Source organism: Brachyhypopomus gauderio, chromosome 21 (assembly GCF_052324685.1).
Source record: "Brachyhypopomus gauderio isolate BG-103 chromosome 21, BGAUD_0.2, whole genome shotgun sequence".
NCBI classification, from domain to species: domain Eukaryota; kingdom Metazoa; phylum Chordata; class Actinopteri; order Gymnotiformes; family Hypopomidae; genus Brachyhypopomus; species Brachyhypopomus gauderio.
The window spans coordinates 5,429,418-5,445,674 of NC_135231.1; the positions used below are offsets into that span (position 1 = coordinate 5,429,418).

The 16,257-nt window shown below is 41.4% G+C and overlaps 2 protein-coding genes across 4 annotated transcripts; both read left to right on the forward strand.

Annotated features, from left to right (window-relative positions):
- Positions 1-336: 336 nt before the first annotated feature.
- Positions 337-5,898, forward strand: uba3 (ubiquitin-like modifier activating enzyme 3). 3 transcript variants are annotated; one of them, XM_076984706.1, is made up of 18 exons: positions 337-532; positions 645-683; positions 1,359-1,473; positions 1,574-1,654; positions 1,889-1,971; positions 2,093-2,173; positions 2,289-2,332; positions 2,431-2,495; positions 2,716-2,871; positions 3,190-3,292; positions 3,530-3,643; positions 3,753-3,806; positions 4,017-4,053; positions 4,230-4,311; positions 4,430-4,530; positions 4,640-4,703; positions 4,787-4,841; positions 5,001-5,898. In XM_076984706.1, exons 1-18 carry the CDS (start codon positions 513-515, stop codon positions 5,087-5,089), a joined length of 1,383 nt encoding a protein of 460 aa, XP_076840821.1. In that variant the 5' UTR covers positions 337-512; the 3' UTR covers positions 5,090-5,898. The 3 variants fall into 3 exon arrangements, with proteins under 3 accessions (XP_076840821.1, XP_076840822.1, XP_076840823.1); XM_076984707.1 differs by having other exon boundaries at positions 462-532; positions 645-715; XM_076984708.1 differs by having other exon boundaries at positions 481-532; positions 1,345-1,473.
- Positions 5,899-6,318: 420 nt separating this feature from the next.
- On the forward strand, positions 6,319-12,478 carry LOC143485313 (chemokine-like protein TAFA-4). Its single transcript, XM_076984713.1, has 5 exons — positions 6,319-6,470; positions 6,712-6,833; positions 7,479-7,582; positions 10,009-10,164; positions 11,193-12,478. Exons 3-5 carry the CDS (start codon positions 7,483-7,485, stop codon positions 11,333-11,335), a joined length of 399 nt encoding a protein of 132 aa, XP_076840828.1. The 5' UTR covers positions 6,319-6,470; positions 6,712-6,833; positions 7,479-7,482; the 3' UTR covers positions 11,336-12,478.
- Positions 12,479-16,257: the final 3,779 nt, after the last annotated feature.

Consider the following 16,257-nt stretch of genomic DNA (forward strand, 5'->3'; position numbering starts at 1 on the left):
AAAAACCAGGGACTAGTATAAAAAAGTAGGTTTTGCATATTATGCAAATTAGCAAAAAATCTAAGTAGGCGGAGCTTAATGGTTCTTGAGACTTTTTTGTTTGTCTGGAGCCAAGGAATGCAACTGAAGTGGAATTTTGTTTCTAGGACCTACGGGGTGGGAGATATGGACCAAAACGCAAAATGCTGCGCTATAGCGCCACCATCAGGCCTATGTGGGCGTCTGTACTTTAGGACGGTCCCGCAAAGAGACTACACCATTCTGCCAAGTTTGGTCTTCCTGGGCCTTACGGTCTAGGCTACAGTATGCGTTTTATCAGTAGAAAAATAATAATAAGAAAGAAAGAAGAAAAATCCGAGCAATTACAATAGGTTTCCCACACTATGTGTGTGAACCCTAAAAATGAAGGAAAAGTGTACGTAATATAAAAATAAATACTTCCACGAAATTCTTTAAGTGCGACCCAGTGGCAAAGCATTGTGGGAAGGCATGGAACGGTGAAGGCGTAAAGTATGGCGGATGGAGAAGAGCCGTAAGTAGCATTGAATGAACGAAATGTTTCTCGAACAAATAACGATAATATGTGTATGAAAACATGGTGATATATGAGCATGTTTGACCCTTCTTTTATTCTCTCTTTTTAGGGAGAAGAAAAGAAGGAGAATAGAGGAGCTGACTGAGAAGTTAGTGATGAAATGCTAAGAGCTGGCTGCAGGTTTGAGTATTGCACAGCATAGGGAGTGTGAAAATTCATCCTCTTTCGTTTGAATAAAACGCGTCCAAAAATACAGAATGTCGCTCGGAAATGTAGAAATAGTAATACGGGATGTAACAAGAAGTATTTTGTATTTGCGGTTGTTGGTTTTTAACGTATACGCGCGCTAACTGGCGTAGCTAGCTAGCTACATGATGTGGGCACACACACATACACACAAGGCCCATGAAGAGATTAAATCAAGACTCGTTAAAGTTGTGATGAATTTTCACATAATGTTCTGTAGCCAAAACAGCTAGCTAGCTTATCTGCAGCAGACCTCTTTGGAAACCAATGTCAAAGTTTTTGTTGTACGTTTTGTTAATTTGTTGCCCCATATAAATACTAGTTAGCTAGTTAGAGCTATTGCTAGTCAGACAAGCTGTCGCTGCAGTTGGAAAAGACAAATTAAGTTTTAATGTGACTTAAGTTAAACATATTGGTTCTGTACATTAGAGGGGATTTCGTTATTGAAACGTGCTCATGTCATTGCCCATAAGAACATAGTCAATTACGCAGTGATCTGATCTGTCTGACCAGTAATGTGAAGCTGTTTCCTGGTTTAATGCTGTTTGATATGTAGTGAATAGTTTTCCCTCTCCAGAATGGCAGTGGATGTCGGCAGCAGTGGAGATTGGGACGGGCGATGGAGCCATGTCCAGAAGTTTCTGGAGAGATCTGGACCCTTTACACATCCTGATTTTGAACCAAGCGAGGAGGTGAGCCACTGATGCATTTTGAAAAGGGAATTTAATTACATTTATTAATCCCTTTTAGTTTTAGGAAATGCTTATGTCTTTTCCATTTCTTTTGTTTAAGACACTCCAGTTTTTGTTGGAAACATGCAAAATTCTCGTCATTGGAGCAGGGGGTCTTGGCTGTGAGCTGCTAAAAAACCTGGTAATATTTAAAAAATGCTTATATCTTATTGTTTGAAAGCTGAAAACATATCACACAGTGCAGGCAATTTGGGTTTCCACTTTCTGGATATGGGGATTAGTTTAACCTACTGTGTTGTTGTTCATTTTGCTAACCAAGCCTTTTAACTGTAAAGATAGAATATCAACATCATTTTGTGAAATGGCTCATCATTACTTTGGCTTAGTTAGTATTTTACTCCTGCTTCTGTTTCAGGCTCTGTCAGGGTTTCGTCATATCCATGTCATAGACATGGACACCATTGACGTCTCCAATCTGAACCGACAGTTTCTGTTTAGGCAAGTCTGCAATCTCTTAATCTAAATAACCAGTACAATCTCCAGGAGATCTCAGGGATTGGAGTTAAAATCACTCTTGTTCAAAAAATTTTATACTAATGTTTTTGCTTTTCCTTCAAAGGTCCAAAGATGTTGGGCGCCCCAAAGCAGAGGTAGCAGCTGATTTCGTAAACAGTCGTGTTCCTGGTTGCCACGTTGTTCCGTATCCTCCACAGCCTGACCATATTGGATATTTAAAGAAGCCACTTTTATTTTTTGAAGAATGCCAGGGGTGGCATGATAGTTTTTTACACTTTGATTCCTTAGCTAGCATTTAGGCACTTCAAGAAAATTCAAGATTTCGATGAACCATTTTACAGACGTAAGTTCTACATGCCAACAGTTTTCCTGTAAGTGGCTTAAGCAGTTTTATATGATGATAGTAGTTCTGGACTCATCTTGTGGTCTTCTCTCATGCAGAGTTCCACATCATTGTGTGTGGGCTGGACTCCATCATCGCTCGACGCTGGATGAATGGAATGCTGGTCTGTGGTGCTTTTTGATATTCTTCCATCTAAGTATCTGCAAATGTTTAGAGTGCTGGTAGAGCACAGAGTACCACCTAGTGCAGAAGACCCTACATACTGTGATGTCCATAGACCAATATCAGTAACACAATGGCCCCAAGCCCAAGACCACTACTCAAATGTGGCATTACTGCGTCTGTGTCGTGTGCTTGTCTGACTGTGGTTCTTGTGTTCTCAGTTGTCACTGCTGGTTTATGAAGATGGGGTTTTGGATCCCAGCTCCATCATCCCATTGATTGATGGAGGTACAGAAGGCTTTAAGGGGAACGCCAGGGTCATCCTGCCGGGAATGACGGCTTGTATAGATTGCACACTGGAGCTGTACCCTCCACAGGTACTTCAGTTTAACATTTAATATGTGAAATGCCATATGTACATCTTACACATTTCACATGGATATATGAAAATATTACCAAAGGAAAAGTGATATAAATCTGTGGGAAGAGAATGCACTTTCGACATGGTGAAAAAGTATAAAACAGATGCCTGCATTGTAGTTACTGGTGCGGTACTGTAGCTAGTAAGTGCTGTGGTTTCTGAGCCGTCATTGTCATGCATTGAAAGCTCCGACCATTAGCAGCTCCTCTAATGTTCGTAGCAATTCATACTATTGAAAGTGGAATGTGCCTGATCCTGTTTGGTGTTTTTCCAGATTAATTTCCCTATGTGCACTATTGCATCAATGCCTCGGCTGCCTGAACACTGTATAGAGTATGTGAGAATACTACAGTGGCCCAAAGAAAAGCCATTTGGAGGTGAGCACTCACTGAGTACAATCTGTGTTCTTAAAATATCAGTATATGGAAAAGGATTGATACTTAACCCTGATCTTGAAAAGTGTTACATTGTCTTAATAGGAATAAGCATTGAAATGTAACATCAAACATCAAAGAGTAATGAAAAAAAAGTCACAGTAGAAGTTGCTGAAGTGCAGAAATCTACTTAAAATCTTGATACTTTTTAATTGATACTTTTTTTTTATACTTGTGCAGATGGTGTAGCTCTGGAGGGTGACAGCCCTGAACACATTCAGTGGGTGTTCCAGAAGTCACTGGAGAGAGCTGCTGAGTTCAACATCACCGGGGTCACTTACAGACTCACTCAAGGTAAAACCGTAAACTTGCTAGGCATCGAGTTTGTAGCTTCCTGAAATTTGAATTGACAGTATTCAGTAATCAGTAGTTGATTAGATTTCCTGTGCTTGTTCTGTTTCAGGAGTGGTCAAACGAATCATCCCAGCTGTTGCATCTACCAATGCTGTCATTGCTGGTAAAATCCTACGCAGAGAGAACACAGCTCTGTGGCTCACTGCACACTATATAACACTGTTTTATGCCCCCAAAATTAAGAGGGTGCATGCTGACATGAAATCTGTAGTCCTTAAATGAGCACACAGTAAACGGGCATGCTTGTTATGAACGCCAAAAATCATTTTGTGTTTAGTGAAATATGTTTGGTAAATCATGTGTTTCTTTACAGCTGCTTGTGCTACAGAGGTCTTTAAGATTGCTACAAGGTGAATCTCTTCTGCTGTTTGTACTCTGATAAATGAAAATAAATGGTGGCATTGATTTAATATACAGTTTATACAGATGCATGCAACTTTAAAAAGGTTGCTATCTGTATTTGTTTGAGTGTTATTAGATGTTTGTTAATGTGAGGATATTGTTTCTGTGGTTTGGATTCTTTCAGTGCTTATGTTCCTTTGAATAATTATTTGGTGTTTAATGATGTGGATGGACTGTATACTTACACCTTTGAAGCAGAGCGGAAGGTAAATTTGCTGCTGGAATTTAAGATTTAATTATTTTAATTCATTGCAATGTACCCCCCCTCCCAATGGATGTGTGGTGTTGAAAGGAGTTCTGTATTTGTGTTCTCTCTTCCAATAGGAAAATTGCTCAGCATGTAGTCAGGTTCCTCAGAAACTACAATTCCCACCCTCTGCTAAACTACAGGAAGTACTGGAGTATTTGACTGAAAATGCGTCTCTGTGAGTACCACATACCTCAATAAAGAATGATTTCTGACATATAAATATTGTTTTCTTTTACTGATCCCTGAGAAGGTGATCACTAGTAATATTGGATGATTGATTTCAGACAAATGAAATCTCCAGCTATAACAGCGACTCTCGAAGGCAAAAACAAAACTCTTTACCTACAGGTAAGGTACCGTTTGTCTCCAAATGCAATTCCAAATTTTTTTTGAAAATGCATATATTTTCATGTTAATATTTGCTTTTCTAGACTGTTGCTTCAATTGAAGAAAGAACCAGGCCCAATCTTTGCAAAACATTGAAAGGTTAGTTCGTCTTTATGTCTCGGTGGGACTTGATCTGCTGTTTTTATACCGAAAGAATTAGACAACCTACAACAGCAATTGAGACTCATTTCTATTCCTTGTGTTCTAAAATCACATTTAAGTTGCATTTTTAAAACGACCTTGTTTTGATTTTTCCAGAGCTGGGATTGGCTGACGGGCAGGAATTGGCAGTGGCTGATGTCACCACCCCTCAGACAGTCCTGTTCAAGCTGAACTTCACATCCTAAACAGAGCCAGTGCCCAACCCCTGAGATGAACCCCATACTAATAGAATACTGGAGCAAAAACTCTCGCCACTTACTAGTGACTGCTCATAACTCACAAAGATAAATGGAATAATATTAGCTGTAATTCATATTTAAGTATCAGTTTTAATGTCCTGTAAATAATGCAGTTTGCTGGTTCTGGATACACTTGTAATATTTTTGTTGTGTGTTTATTCAGTCACCTATGAATCTCATTTTTAGGCTTCTCACTTCAAGACTTGTGCTGTTGTTGCACTAAGCAGATGCACAAATCTTGAGGGGCTGAAGGAGCCATTTGTCAGCATATACAGTGTTCTGCACTGGTGGTGAAGATTTTTTTTAACACCGCCAACAATAATGGTCTGTGTTTTTATCAGAAATTGGTTTGTTTATTTGCTGAAATGGTGTATATATACCACTAATCACTTGTATGACGGTAAACATGCTCTGTAAAAATAAAACTAGTTTAAATTGCTCTCACAATGACACAAGGTTGTGGTAAAATTAGCATATACAGATATACTGGTGTATGCATATAATATATGCGTGTGTGTGCATATGTATATAATCAGTGTGTTAGAATGTAAAGTAGCTATAGGGCAAGTTACTGGAAATTTCAGTTAATATATCGCTGATTATTTACCTTTTTAGATTATGTATCATTTTTGAATATATGGCTTTTGGATATACCTTGGGGGGAAAAATACTGATCTGGACGACTTTTAAAATATTGTCATCATAGGTCATATTGTAATAAGTCAGAAGATCTTTATTAAAGTGATGTGATTAGGTTTGTTATTGTTCTTACTGTGAACATATGATCCAGAAGTAGTATTGTTCTCCAACAGAACAACTTTGCTTTTCTTTGGAAAAGATGTTTGGTCTGAACCTAAAGCAGGAACGTGTCTCCTCTCAGTCTTATCACACTGGAGGTTCTGGGTAGGTCCAGTTCTTTCCAGAATATCTAAAATATGAAACCCGACTGCAGCATATTAGAGCCATAGTATCTTAAATCTGGCCAAAACCGCAAAAAAGTAGTAGAGGTACTCCTTTTGAGTAATGAAAGAAGTCTGTTAAAAAGTGTGTGCTTTTGTTTAAGTCCTCACCCATGCATGTAAAGAATCAGACTTGGCTTGTCTCGCCCACCACCAAGAGAAAACAGCTGTGGTACTACGAGGCGCCCTAGAAGAACCCGGTTCTGCCTTCACTTATTGCGGTTTCCTTCATCTAACTGCAACTGTTGCGACTCTACTGCACACACAGTAGGCACGGTGGTCATTATTTTGGTAGTGATGGATGAAGACACTTTAGATGAAATATGAAGCATAACTATGAAAGGAAATACTGAATGCTGCGTTACAAGGTGAGGATAGATCTGCTCAGTCTACTTGGATTATGGATTATTAAGGAAGAAAACGAAGGTTTACGTTCCTTATTTACGTTTGCTTGGGAGAAAAAAATATAAGCAAAATTATTGTAGATTGATATTACAAATAGTATTAATAGTTTCATTTTATTTGCATTCTACCACTTCCCAAATGTTTGCGAACCTCGATAGCGGAAACTTCCGGTCCGTATTGACAGTTGTACGGTCTTCTCAGCAGGATTAACACTAAACGGGGTTTGGACATCATTATGGACGCCAAGGTCGTGAACTGAAAGTGGGACAGAACTTACCTGATCTTTGGGGAACTGTTAATTTTTCAAGTGTCTGTTACTTAGAAAGGTAAGGTTCATGTACGTCTAGTGCCATGTACAAGGGATGTTCTGAATGGATCATGATTACATGTGTTCGCAGAAAAAAAAGACTGGAAAACTTTTAAAGTGTTTGTCAGTTTCTGATTATTGATACATGGAGTGAAACAGATTTATATATGAAGTGTCAGTATTCTGTGGCGTGAGAATTAAATGTTCAGTGTTCAAACTCTATCATCGGAGGTGTTCGCTCGATCACATATATTACATTTAGCCTATCGGAGAATACATAGTTGGGGGCTGCCTAGTGGGATAAGCCATACATTATTACGATTTGAGTTTTAAATCAGATTTTTGTTTTACAAAAAATTCCTGTTGCACGCCTTACAGCTATTTGACCCGATCAACCGGATAGTGATTGATCTCAGAAACAGTTACAATAGCAAGTGAATGTAATGAATGTGGCTACAGGATATCAGTGGGTAATGTAAGACGCAGAGGATGGAAGATAAATAACCCTAGGGCTCGAGAACATTATAACATATATATATAACAGAGATAGAGTGGTAATCATTTCAGTTTTCATGAAGATTGGAAAACTTATCAAATGAATATGATTTACACAACGCCTAATTAACATGCAGTATTCCTGCCACACCCCACCTCCAATCCAAAGGTAGATGAGTGAGAGGCTGTTTCTGAGTGCCCTACTGCTGGGTCTGTGGGTCCTCTGTGCTCAAGCAGTGTCCAGCGGCAACCGAAGCTCCAGGGGACAGCCAGGTATGTGCTCTCTCTCTCTCTCTCTCCCCCTCTTTCTCCCTCTCTCTGTCCCTCCCTCAGGACTCATTACACATTACACCTGCTGGACACCCAACCAAAGCATCCCTTTGAGAGATCATTCAGACCAGCAGTAATTGTTACTAAAGAGCTATTTGCAGCTCAGCCTCCACAATTCTGTACAAACACATCGTAAGCATGCTGGGACGGGCAGGTTGTGGCTGTGTGTCATGTTTTTCATGAGCTTTGAAGATGCATTTATAATGACATGGAGGATTATTAGATACACATACCCTGCATCTGCATTCAAGACACTTCTTATGGATATATTTTATGGATATTTATGTTCAGAGTATAAAAATATTTGTTGATAAAGTTTGTCAGTCACTCTCTACCCCATTCATTACTGTTTAGTTTCTGACCAGAGGTCCACTACGGTCCACATATTAATTGCAAGATGGACCATTTGTGACAGTGAGAGTGATAGTGATGTGGTGTTGACGTGGTATTGACATGACAGGACTGTAGGTGTTCTGAGTGTATGAAAATCATTCCACATTGCTGTCATTTTTAATTCATATAGTGTTTACACATTGTATACCAAGCAATATGTTTCTAATATATATGCTCTTAATAACGTGGAGGAATATGCATTTTCACATTTAAGGTTCGGCATTTGTTTGGTCACGGCTGAGTTACTCACACAGCTTGTAATCCCAAATCTGTGTCCCAGTGGATGCTCTATGACATCTTTTGCTGCTACTGTTTTTTTGTGTCATCTTTTTTCATTTGATTCCACAGCAAGGTGACCCTTGCCTGAAAGTAGGTACATCATGTTAAAAAAAATCCTGTGACAGACAAATTTGATTCAGTATTTATAAAACTCTAAAAATCTAAAATATTTCAAGACTTTCTACTTAATGCAATGCCTATTAATGCATACCATGCACAGGCTTTAAAATGCAAACAAAATATTATGTGCATCTAGATTCAATGGTTTAAAGGCAGAGGTGGACATTCCAGGTTCAGAAAGTAAAACTCCAGGATTTTACTCAAGCTTGCTGGATTTTCAAATTAGTGCAAGCCAGATAAAATTAGTGGAATCAACACAATCCAGAAAGACTTTTACTTTCTGAACCTGGAATGTCCACCTCTGTTTAAAGGCATATGGCTGCACAGTAAACATTGATCTGCATATCTATACTACAGTGAACAACACAATGTAACTCGGTCAACCATACTTATGTGAACCCAACCTGTTCAGTTAGGAAGCAACACTGATTGTGAATCAGTTTCACCTGCTGTTGTGAAAATGGAATCGACAACAGGTAGAAATGAGAGGCAATTAGCAAGACACCCCCTATAAAGGAGTGGTTCTGCAGGGGGTAACCACAGACCTTTTCTGTGTTCTCATCCCTTTTGGCTGATGTTTTGGTCACTTTTGCATTTTGTCAGTTCTCTCACCATAGAGGTAGCATGATGCGGTGTCTACAGGATGGCACATCAATGTGTCTGTCAGCACAGTGTCCAGAGCATGGAGCAGATACCAGGAGACAGGCCAGTTCACCAGGAGACATGGGGGAGGCCGTAGGAGGGCAACAACCCAGCAGCAGGACCACTAACTCCTCTTTTGTGCAAGGAGGAACAGGAGGAGCAGTGCCAGAGCCCTGCAAAATGACCTCCAGCAGGCCACTAATATCCATGTTTCTGCTCAAACTGTCAGAAACAGACTCCATGAGGGTGGTATGAGGGCCCGACGTCCACAAGTGGGGCTTGTGCTTACAGCCCAACACCGTGCAGGGAGATTGGCTTTTGCCAGAGAACACCAAGATTGGCAGATTCGCTATTGGCGCCCTGTGCTCTTCTCAGATGAGTGCAGGTTCACACTGAGCACATGTGGCAGACGTGTCTGGAGACGCTGTGGAGAACGTTCTGCTGCCTGCATCCTCCAGCATGACCTGTTTGGTAGTGCGTCAGTAATGGTGTGGGGTGGCATTTCTTTGGAGGGTGCACAGACCTCCATGTGCTAGCCAGAGATACCCTGACTGCCATTATGTACCGGGATGAGATCCTCAGACCCATTGTGAGACCATATGCTGGTGCAGTGGGCCCTGGGTTCCTTCTGATGCATGACTATGTTAGGCCTCATGTGGCTGAACTGTGTCAGCAGTTCCTGCATGATGAAGGCATTGATGCTATGGACTGGCCCGCCTGTTCCCCAGACCTGATTCCAACCGAGCACATCTCGGACATCATGTCTCATTCCATCCTCCAACACCACATTGCACCACATACTGTCCAGGAGTTGGCTAACACTTTAATCCAGGTCTGGGAGTAGATGTGTTATTTTAAGTGTTCTCTTTATTTTTGTGTGCATAATCATTCTGTTTCCCTCTCTCTGCCCTCTGGCTTGTCTTTCTCTCTCTCAGGTCGGTCTGGAGTGAAGGCAGGTACGTGTGAGGTGTTGGCTGCCCATCACTGCTGCAATAAGAACAGGATCGAGGAGAGATCTCAGACAGTGAAATGCTCCTGCCTGTCTGGGCAGGTGGCGGGCACCACCCACGCTCAGCCTTCCTGCGTGGATGGTAGGCTATCACACCTTTCTCAGTGAGGCAATTCACGACATGAAGCCATCACTGAAAGCCTTACGAGTTAGCTTCCTAAATAAACTTCACAGCCTTGCAGCTTTAAGGTTTCTGTTTTCTCTGGACTGTCCAGAAGGGGGCACTATTAGAGTTCTGTTTTCTCTGGACTGTCCAGAAGGGGGCACTATTAAACCAGGAATGAGCTGCTCATCGCTGCTGAGCACTTGTTCTTCTTAGTTTATGTCATTGAAATTTTGCTAATTTTAGACGTAAAGGTCATTATACTTTTAGCCAATGATTACCCATGTCTTTCTAAAATGAAAGGGATTTTGCTTTGTTTAGGCAAATCATTTAGGCAAACATTTCTGTTAATTTACAGTTTTACATATTCAAAGGTTCTCATTAGATTCATTAGGCTTTGTTCAAGTCATTATGCTTACTTAGAATATAGAAAAGTGGAATTATAAAATGGCCAATTTTAGAAACAAAATGTCTCCTGCTTAGGTACGAGTCCTGTAAGTGCTGTAGTTTCACTGGTCTCTGTACTCATAGATAGCACAGAGCAAGCAAGTGCCACCAGTCATATAATTGTCTGTGATCCCAAACTCACCTTAGCTCCACGCAGAGGGTACACACACACACAGGACTGTGTCTGTTTCTACAGGCCTCAGTCTATAGAGATGTAATTATAAAACACTTGCAGGAATTCGGAGCAAAGACTGTTGGAAGTCAGACTTTGCTGAGAATTGATTTCAGTTAGACAGAAGTGTTTTAGATGCTTCATATACTGTGTGTGTGTGTGTGTGTGTGTGTGTGTGTGTGTGTGTGTGTGTACATGCATGCGTGCATGAGGATGTGTGTGCTTGTGTACTATTTTGTATCTCTATTCTCCATCTCTGTCATTTTCAATTCACTTATTCAGTATATCTGCTAACATTTGTTAGTCAGTCCAACTCTCTCACTCTCTCACTCTCTCACTCTATCTGTCTATCTGTCTATCTGTCTATCTATCTGTCTATCTGTCTCAGCATCTATTGTGAGTCTGAAGTGGTGGTGTCAGATGGAGCCGTGTATGGAGGGTGAGGAGTGTAGAGTTCTGCCTGACCTCACCGGCTGGTCCTGTACATCCGGGAACAAAGTCAAAATCACCAAGGTGAGCCAGCCGGTGTGACCCGGCTGGTGTGACCCGGCCGAGCCCTCCAGCTCGAATCCGTTTCCCCTCTACCCAGGGATTCCTCTTGAGTGCATGTTCTGAACTCCAGAAGTACACAGCATGATGGAACACCACCATCATGCACAACTGTGACTCATGTTGTAAAAACCCCACGTGGACTATGGCTGCCTTCATGTATTTCAGAGTTCATGCTTCTGCCCTGCAGCTGAGTACTGGTGGCTGCAGTAAACGTGGGGGGGGTTTGGCTATGACTGTGTCTGCAGGGATCCCACTCGTGTTACTAGATCATGGGGTTTTTAATCTGTTTCTATGTCTCCTTTATTATTGCATAGATGACACAATGACACAGCAACCTGATGACTGTCCTAATACGTGATAAAACTGCAGAACTGTTATGAAACCTTTATAACTATGGGTTATCTTGAACAACTACTCCTGTAGGTCTTGCAGAGGGTTTGAAACCAGGATTACAAATGTTGAGCATACACAAACACAGAAGGATAAATGTCTAAAAAAGGGCACTGTATGAAGGAGTTATTTTAAGAGGAACCAAGTAAACACTGTTCCACTGTGATGATTTCAATATTTCTCTTACCATGTTTGGGAGTTTAGCAATATTGGATAAGAAACTTGTAAAATCAATTTTGACATTCAAGGCATAGCCTTAGATGACTTCACAGACTTGCACATTATTCATATGAACTTCAGTTCCACTAAAGCATTGACCTGGAACTGATATGTTTGGGAAGTTGTTATCCCTCTTTCCCGCCCTCTTTTATCCCTCTATACGCATGATGTTCTGTCTGTGGCCCAGGATATCTTTGGGCTGTAATAATATCCAGACACACATACACAGTGGCCCTCCATATTTTCTATAAGACTAGTTTGACACACTAGCTGCAATGTCTGTGAATGCAACTATATGTGGAACTCTGTAGCCAAAAAGGTCTGTTTGATATGCTAATCTGAGAGGGGGATAGAGAGAGAGAGAGAGAGAGAGAGAGAGAGAGAGATAGATAGAGAGAGAGAGAGGTAAAGAGAAAGAGACAATGGGTGTCAATCCATCTTATCAATTCTTATCATGTATTATTCTTATTTGTTTTATATATCAGTGGTCATCCTGTGCTTGTTTAACATGGTTTTATGTGACTAAAATACAATCCCATCACATGGTTCTGTCTTATAGTCTGTGTTAGTATGCTTTGGTGCTAAGTATAAAATGCAAAATTTCAATGATGAATCATTTTGGAATAAAGTTATTTTGGTGCTGTTGTTATTTTTAACCACATCCTTGAATTGTATTTTCAATCAAGAGGAAAACAATTTAAAAATCATGCATTTTCTGAAATATTTCACACAAACTCTTTAATCTTCTTTAAGTTATATCCGACAAGCTGGGTAAGCGAAGATAAATCTGGAAATATTTGAAATGCATACATATCAGTCTTAATGATATATAGTAGAACTCTCCTAGAGAATGTGATTGTTTAGGACAGAACTGAATGTTGTATATATGTATTGTATATATGCATTGTATTAATGCCTACAGCATTGCTACCACGTCAGCAGGGAGAGTGAGGGTCTAACCCAGAAGAGTAGAGTGAGGGTCTAAACCCAACAGGGAGAGTGAGGGTCTAACCCAGAAGAGGAGAGTGAGGGTCTAACCCAGCAGGGAGAGTGAGTGTCTAACCCAGAAGAGGAGAATGAGGGTCTAACCCAGCAGGGAGAGTGAGGGTCTAACCCAGAAGAGGAGAGTGAGGGTCTAACCCAGCAGGGAGAGTGAGTGTCTAACCCAGAAGAGGAGAGTGAGTGTCTAACCCAGAAGAGGAGAGTGAGGGTCTAACCCAGAAGAGTAGAGTGAGGGTCTAACCCAGCAGGGAGAGTGAGGGTCTAACCCAGCAGGGAGAGTGAGGGTCTAACCCAGCAGGGAGAGTGAGTGTCTAACCCAGAAGAGGAGAGTGAGGGTCTAACCCAGAAGAGGAGAGTGAGGGTCTAACCCAGTAGGTGTAGTGAGGGTCTCAACCCAGCAGGGAGAGTGAGGGTATAACCCAGAAGAGGAGAGTGAGTGTCTAACCCAGAAGAGGAGAGTGAGGGTCTAACCCAGAAGAGGAGAGTGAGGGTCTAACCCAGTAGGTGTAGTGAGGGTCTCAACCCAGCAGGGAGAGTGAGGGTATAACCCAGAAGAGGAGAGTGAGTGTCTAACCCAGAAGAGGAGAGTGAGGGTCTAACCCAGAAGAGTAGAGTGAGGGTCTAACCCAGCAGGGAGAGTGAGGGTCTAACCCAGAAGAGGAGAGTGAGTGTCTAACCCAGAAGAGGAGAGTGAGTGTCTAACCCAGAAGAGGAGAGTGAGTGTCTAACCCAGAAGAGGAGAGTGAGTGTCTAACCCAGAAGAGTAGCATGAGGGTCTAACCCAGCAGGGAGAGTGAGGGTCTAACCCAGAAGAGGAGAGTGAGGGTCTAACCCAGCAGGGAGAGTGAGGGTCTAACCCAGTAGGTGTAGTGAGTGTCTAACCCAGAAGAGGAGAGTGAGTGTCTAACCCAGAAGAGGAGAGTGAGGGTCTAACCCAGAAGAGGAGAGTGAGTGTCTAACCCAGAAGAGTAGAGTGAGGGTCTAACCCAGCAGGGAGAGTGAGGGTCTAACCCAGAAGAGGAGAGTGAGGGTCTAACCCAGAAGAGGAGAGTGAGGGTCTAACCCAGAAGAGGAGAGTGAGTGTCTAACCCAGAAGAGGAGAGTGAGGGTCTAACCCAGAAGAGGAGAGTGAGTGTCTAACCCAGCAGGGAGAGTGAGTGTCTAACCCAGAAGAGGAGAGTGAGTGTCTAACCCAGAAGAGGAGAGTGAGTGTCTAACCCAGAAGAGGAGAGTGAGGGTCTAACCCAGAAGAGGAGAGTGAGGGTCTAACCCAGAAGAGGAGAGTGAGGGTCTAACCCAGCTCAGGAGACTTTTCTCCAGAGTGAATATAGTACCTGTTGACATTCATAATGACGTTAATGGCTGCCAAAGCACTTCACGTCGCTGGTGTGAATTGAAATGTTAATTTTCTTCACATTTCACACTCACATGTGTCACTCCTGTTTGAAAATTAATTAAGTGACCTTGATCTGACTGGGCTCTGGAATGATTTGCAAATGATTATTTGTTTCTGTTTGATTGAGGGCAGTATCAGGTTAGACACTGGCATGAGTGCATTTCTTGTAACATTCTGATGCTTGTTCAGCCTGCAAACAGGAAATTCCTACTGCCAAGATTCTGGCCTACTGTTCAATGTGTTGTTTAATTTCAGCTGTCATCCCTGAAACAGTGACACGTTACTGCACTGATTATTTCTTTCTGGTCTCTCCATTCGGTAGCCAATTTGAAATGCTGTGACCTTGAAGATGCTGGTATGTTGCCAGTTTTAAAAAACTGCAATTATTATAGTGATGGAATGGTGTAAACAACACTGCATGTAGTGGCAGTGGCTCAGGGAAAGCTGGCAATAGCCTGAGACATGTTTGTGCCTTTAACAAGGTGTTTATCCTCAAGGTGTTTATCCTCGAGCTATTCCAAGGAGACTGTCCTTGTTGGCCACTGGAAGTTGTTTATAACAAATAGTGTCAGTGCAACACTAATCTCACACACCTGCCTCTAATTATCAGTTGTTTTCATAGACCTAAATGGAATCTTTCAGTTGATGTAACTTCCATTTGAAATGGAAAATTATGAAAATACCTTCATTTTATTCTGTTTGAAGTTGCTGTATAGTTCCTGATGGACAAGTGACTGTCTGTTGATCATTAATCTGACTGTAAGCTGAGTTGTGTGAGCAGGTATGGTGGCAGGTCTAAATGAGTTTATGGAAGCCGCTTTACCTTGACTGGGAGATGAAGCTACACCAGCACATGAAGACTGAAGTTTTCACAGCAGGAGAACCTAAGAGATGTCTATGCCCAGGGAGGATGAAGTATCATTTTAAAGGTATAGTCAGTTCATTTATGTCTATACATAAAGTGTTTGTTAGTGTGTTAAATATTCATTAAAGTTAGTGCACTGTCACTGGATAATTGTGTTGAAACCAAAAATCAAAACCAAGGGGTGATTCATTAAATTCATGCAGATAAAGAATAATTATGCCTAAAACTTCTCTGCTACATCCTGCTCCAGACAAATCCATTTAAAAACTATTCAGGTTTTTGCTTGGTGGCTTCCAAAGTGTACTGCAGTGGAGTTTAAATGACATTTGCAATCATGCCGGGACATTACAGCATCGACACCGGTGTTCTAAAAACGTCTTAAAAGACTATTTAGAGTGTGCGATTCAGAGCCTAGCCTAGTTTTAGCTTAGCCTCTATACTGTTAGAAAATCCATTGGCACTTTAAACATTTGTACAAACACCCTATTTTCATGTACAATGATAATTTATACAGAGTTAAGGAATACACCATGTTTCAATCAATAACAGGGATACAATGGTCGAAGCACTGGTGAAGACAGGTCTTTTATTTTCCACAATGTAAGCTCCATCGAGAGAAATATTGACTTTTCTTTCTTTCTTTTTTATGTGCAGATATTAATTTGTCTTCTGCTCTGATTTTCTGCTGTTTGAAATTCTGCTAAAGGTGTCCATAAGGATGCCATGTTCAGCTCTCTCCAGGGTGGAGTGCCATCAGTGTGGTGATCTGTATTCACACTGGCCCTAGAACAGCAACTCCCCCTTCATGGCGACATCAACACCAGGGTTCTTACGCACTAGCATATCTGCTTATCATGCTCATGGCTTCACAGTCAAAGAAAGAGCATGAGTGAGTGTGTGTGTGTGTGTGTGTGTGTGTGTGTGTGTGTGTGTGTGTGTGTGTGTGTGTGTGTGTGGGTGTAATAACTTTTTTTATATGAATGACATGGGAAGGTCCCATGAGGCACTGGGGTTTTTTACACAGTTCTT

Coding starts and splice junctions, on each gene's coding strand:
- uba3 (XM_076984706.1), top strand. CDS start 513: ATGGCGGATGGAGAAGAGCC. Junction 4,531..4,639: donor TTGACTGAAAATGCGTCTCT/GTGAGTACCACA, acceptor GATTGATTTCAG/ACAAATGAAATCTCCAGCTA. Junction 4,704..4,786: donor ACAAAACTCTTTACCTACAG/GTAAGGTACCGT, acceptor TTGCTTTTCTAG/ACTGTTGCTTCAATTGAAGA.
- LOC143485313 (XM_076984713.1), top strand. CDS start 7,483: ATGAGTGAGAGGCTGTTTCTGAGTGCCCTACTGCTGGGTCTGTGGGTC. Junction 7,583..10,008: donor AAGCTCCAGGGGACAGCCAG/GTATGTGCTCTC, acceptor TCTCTCTCTCAG/GTCGGTCTGGAGTGAAGGCA. Junction 10,165..11,192: donor TCAGCCTTCCTGCGTGGATG/GTAGGCTATCAC, acceptor TATCTGTCTCAG/CATCTATTGTGAGTCTGAAG.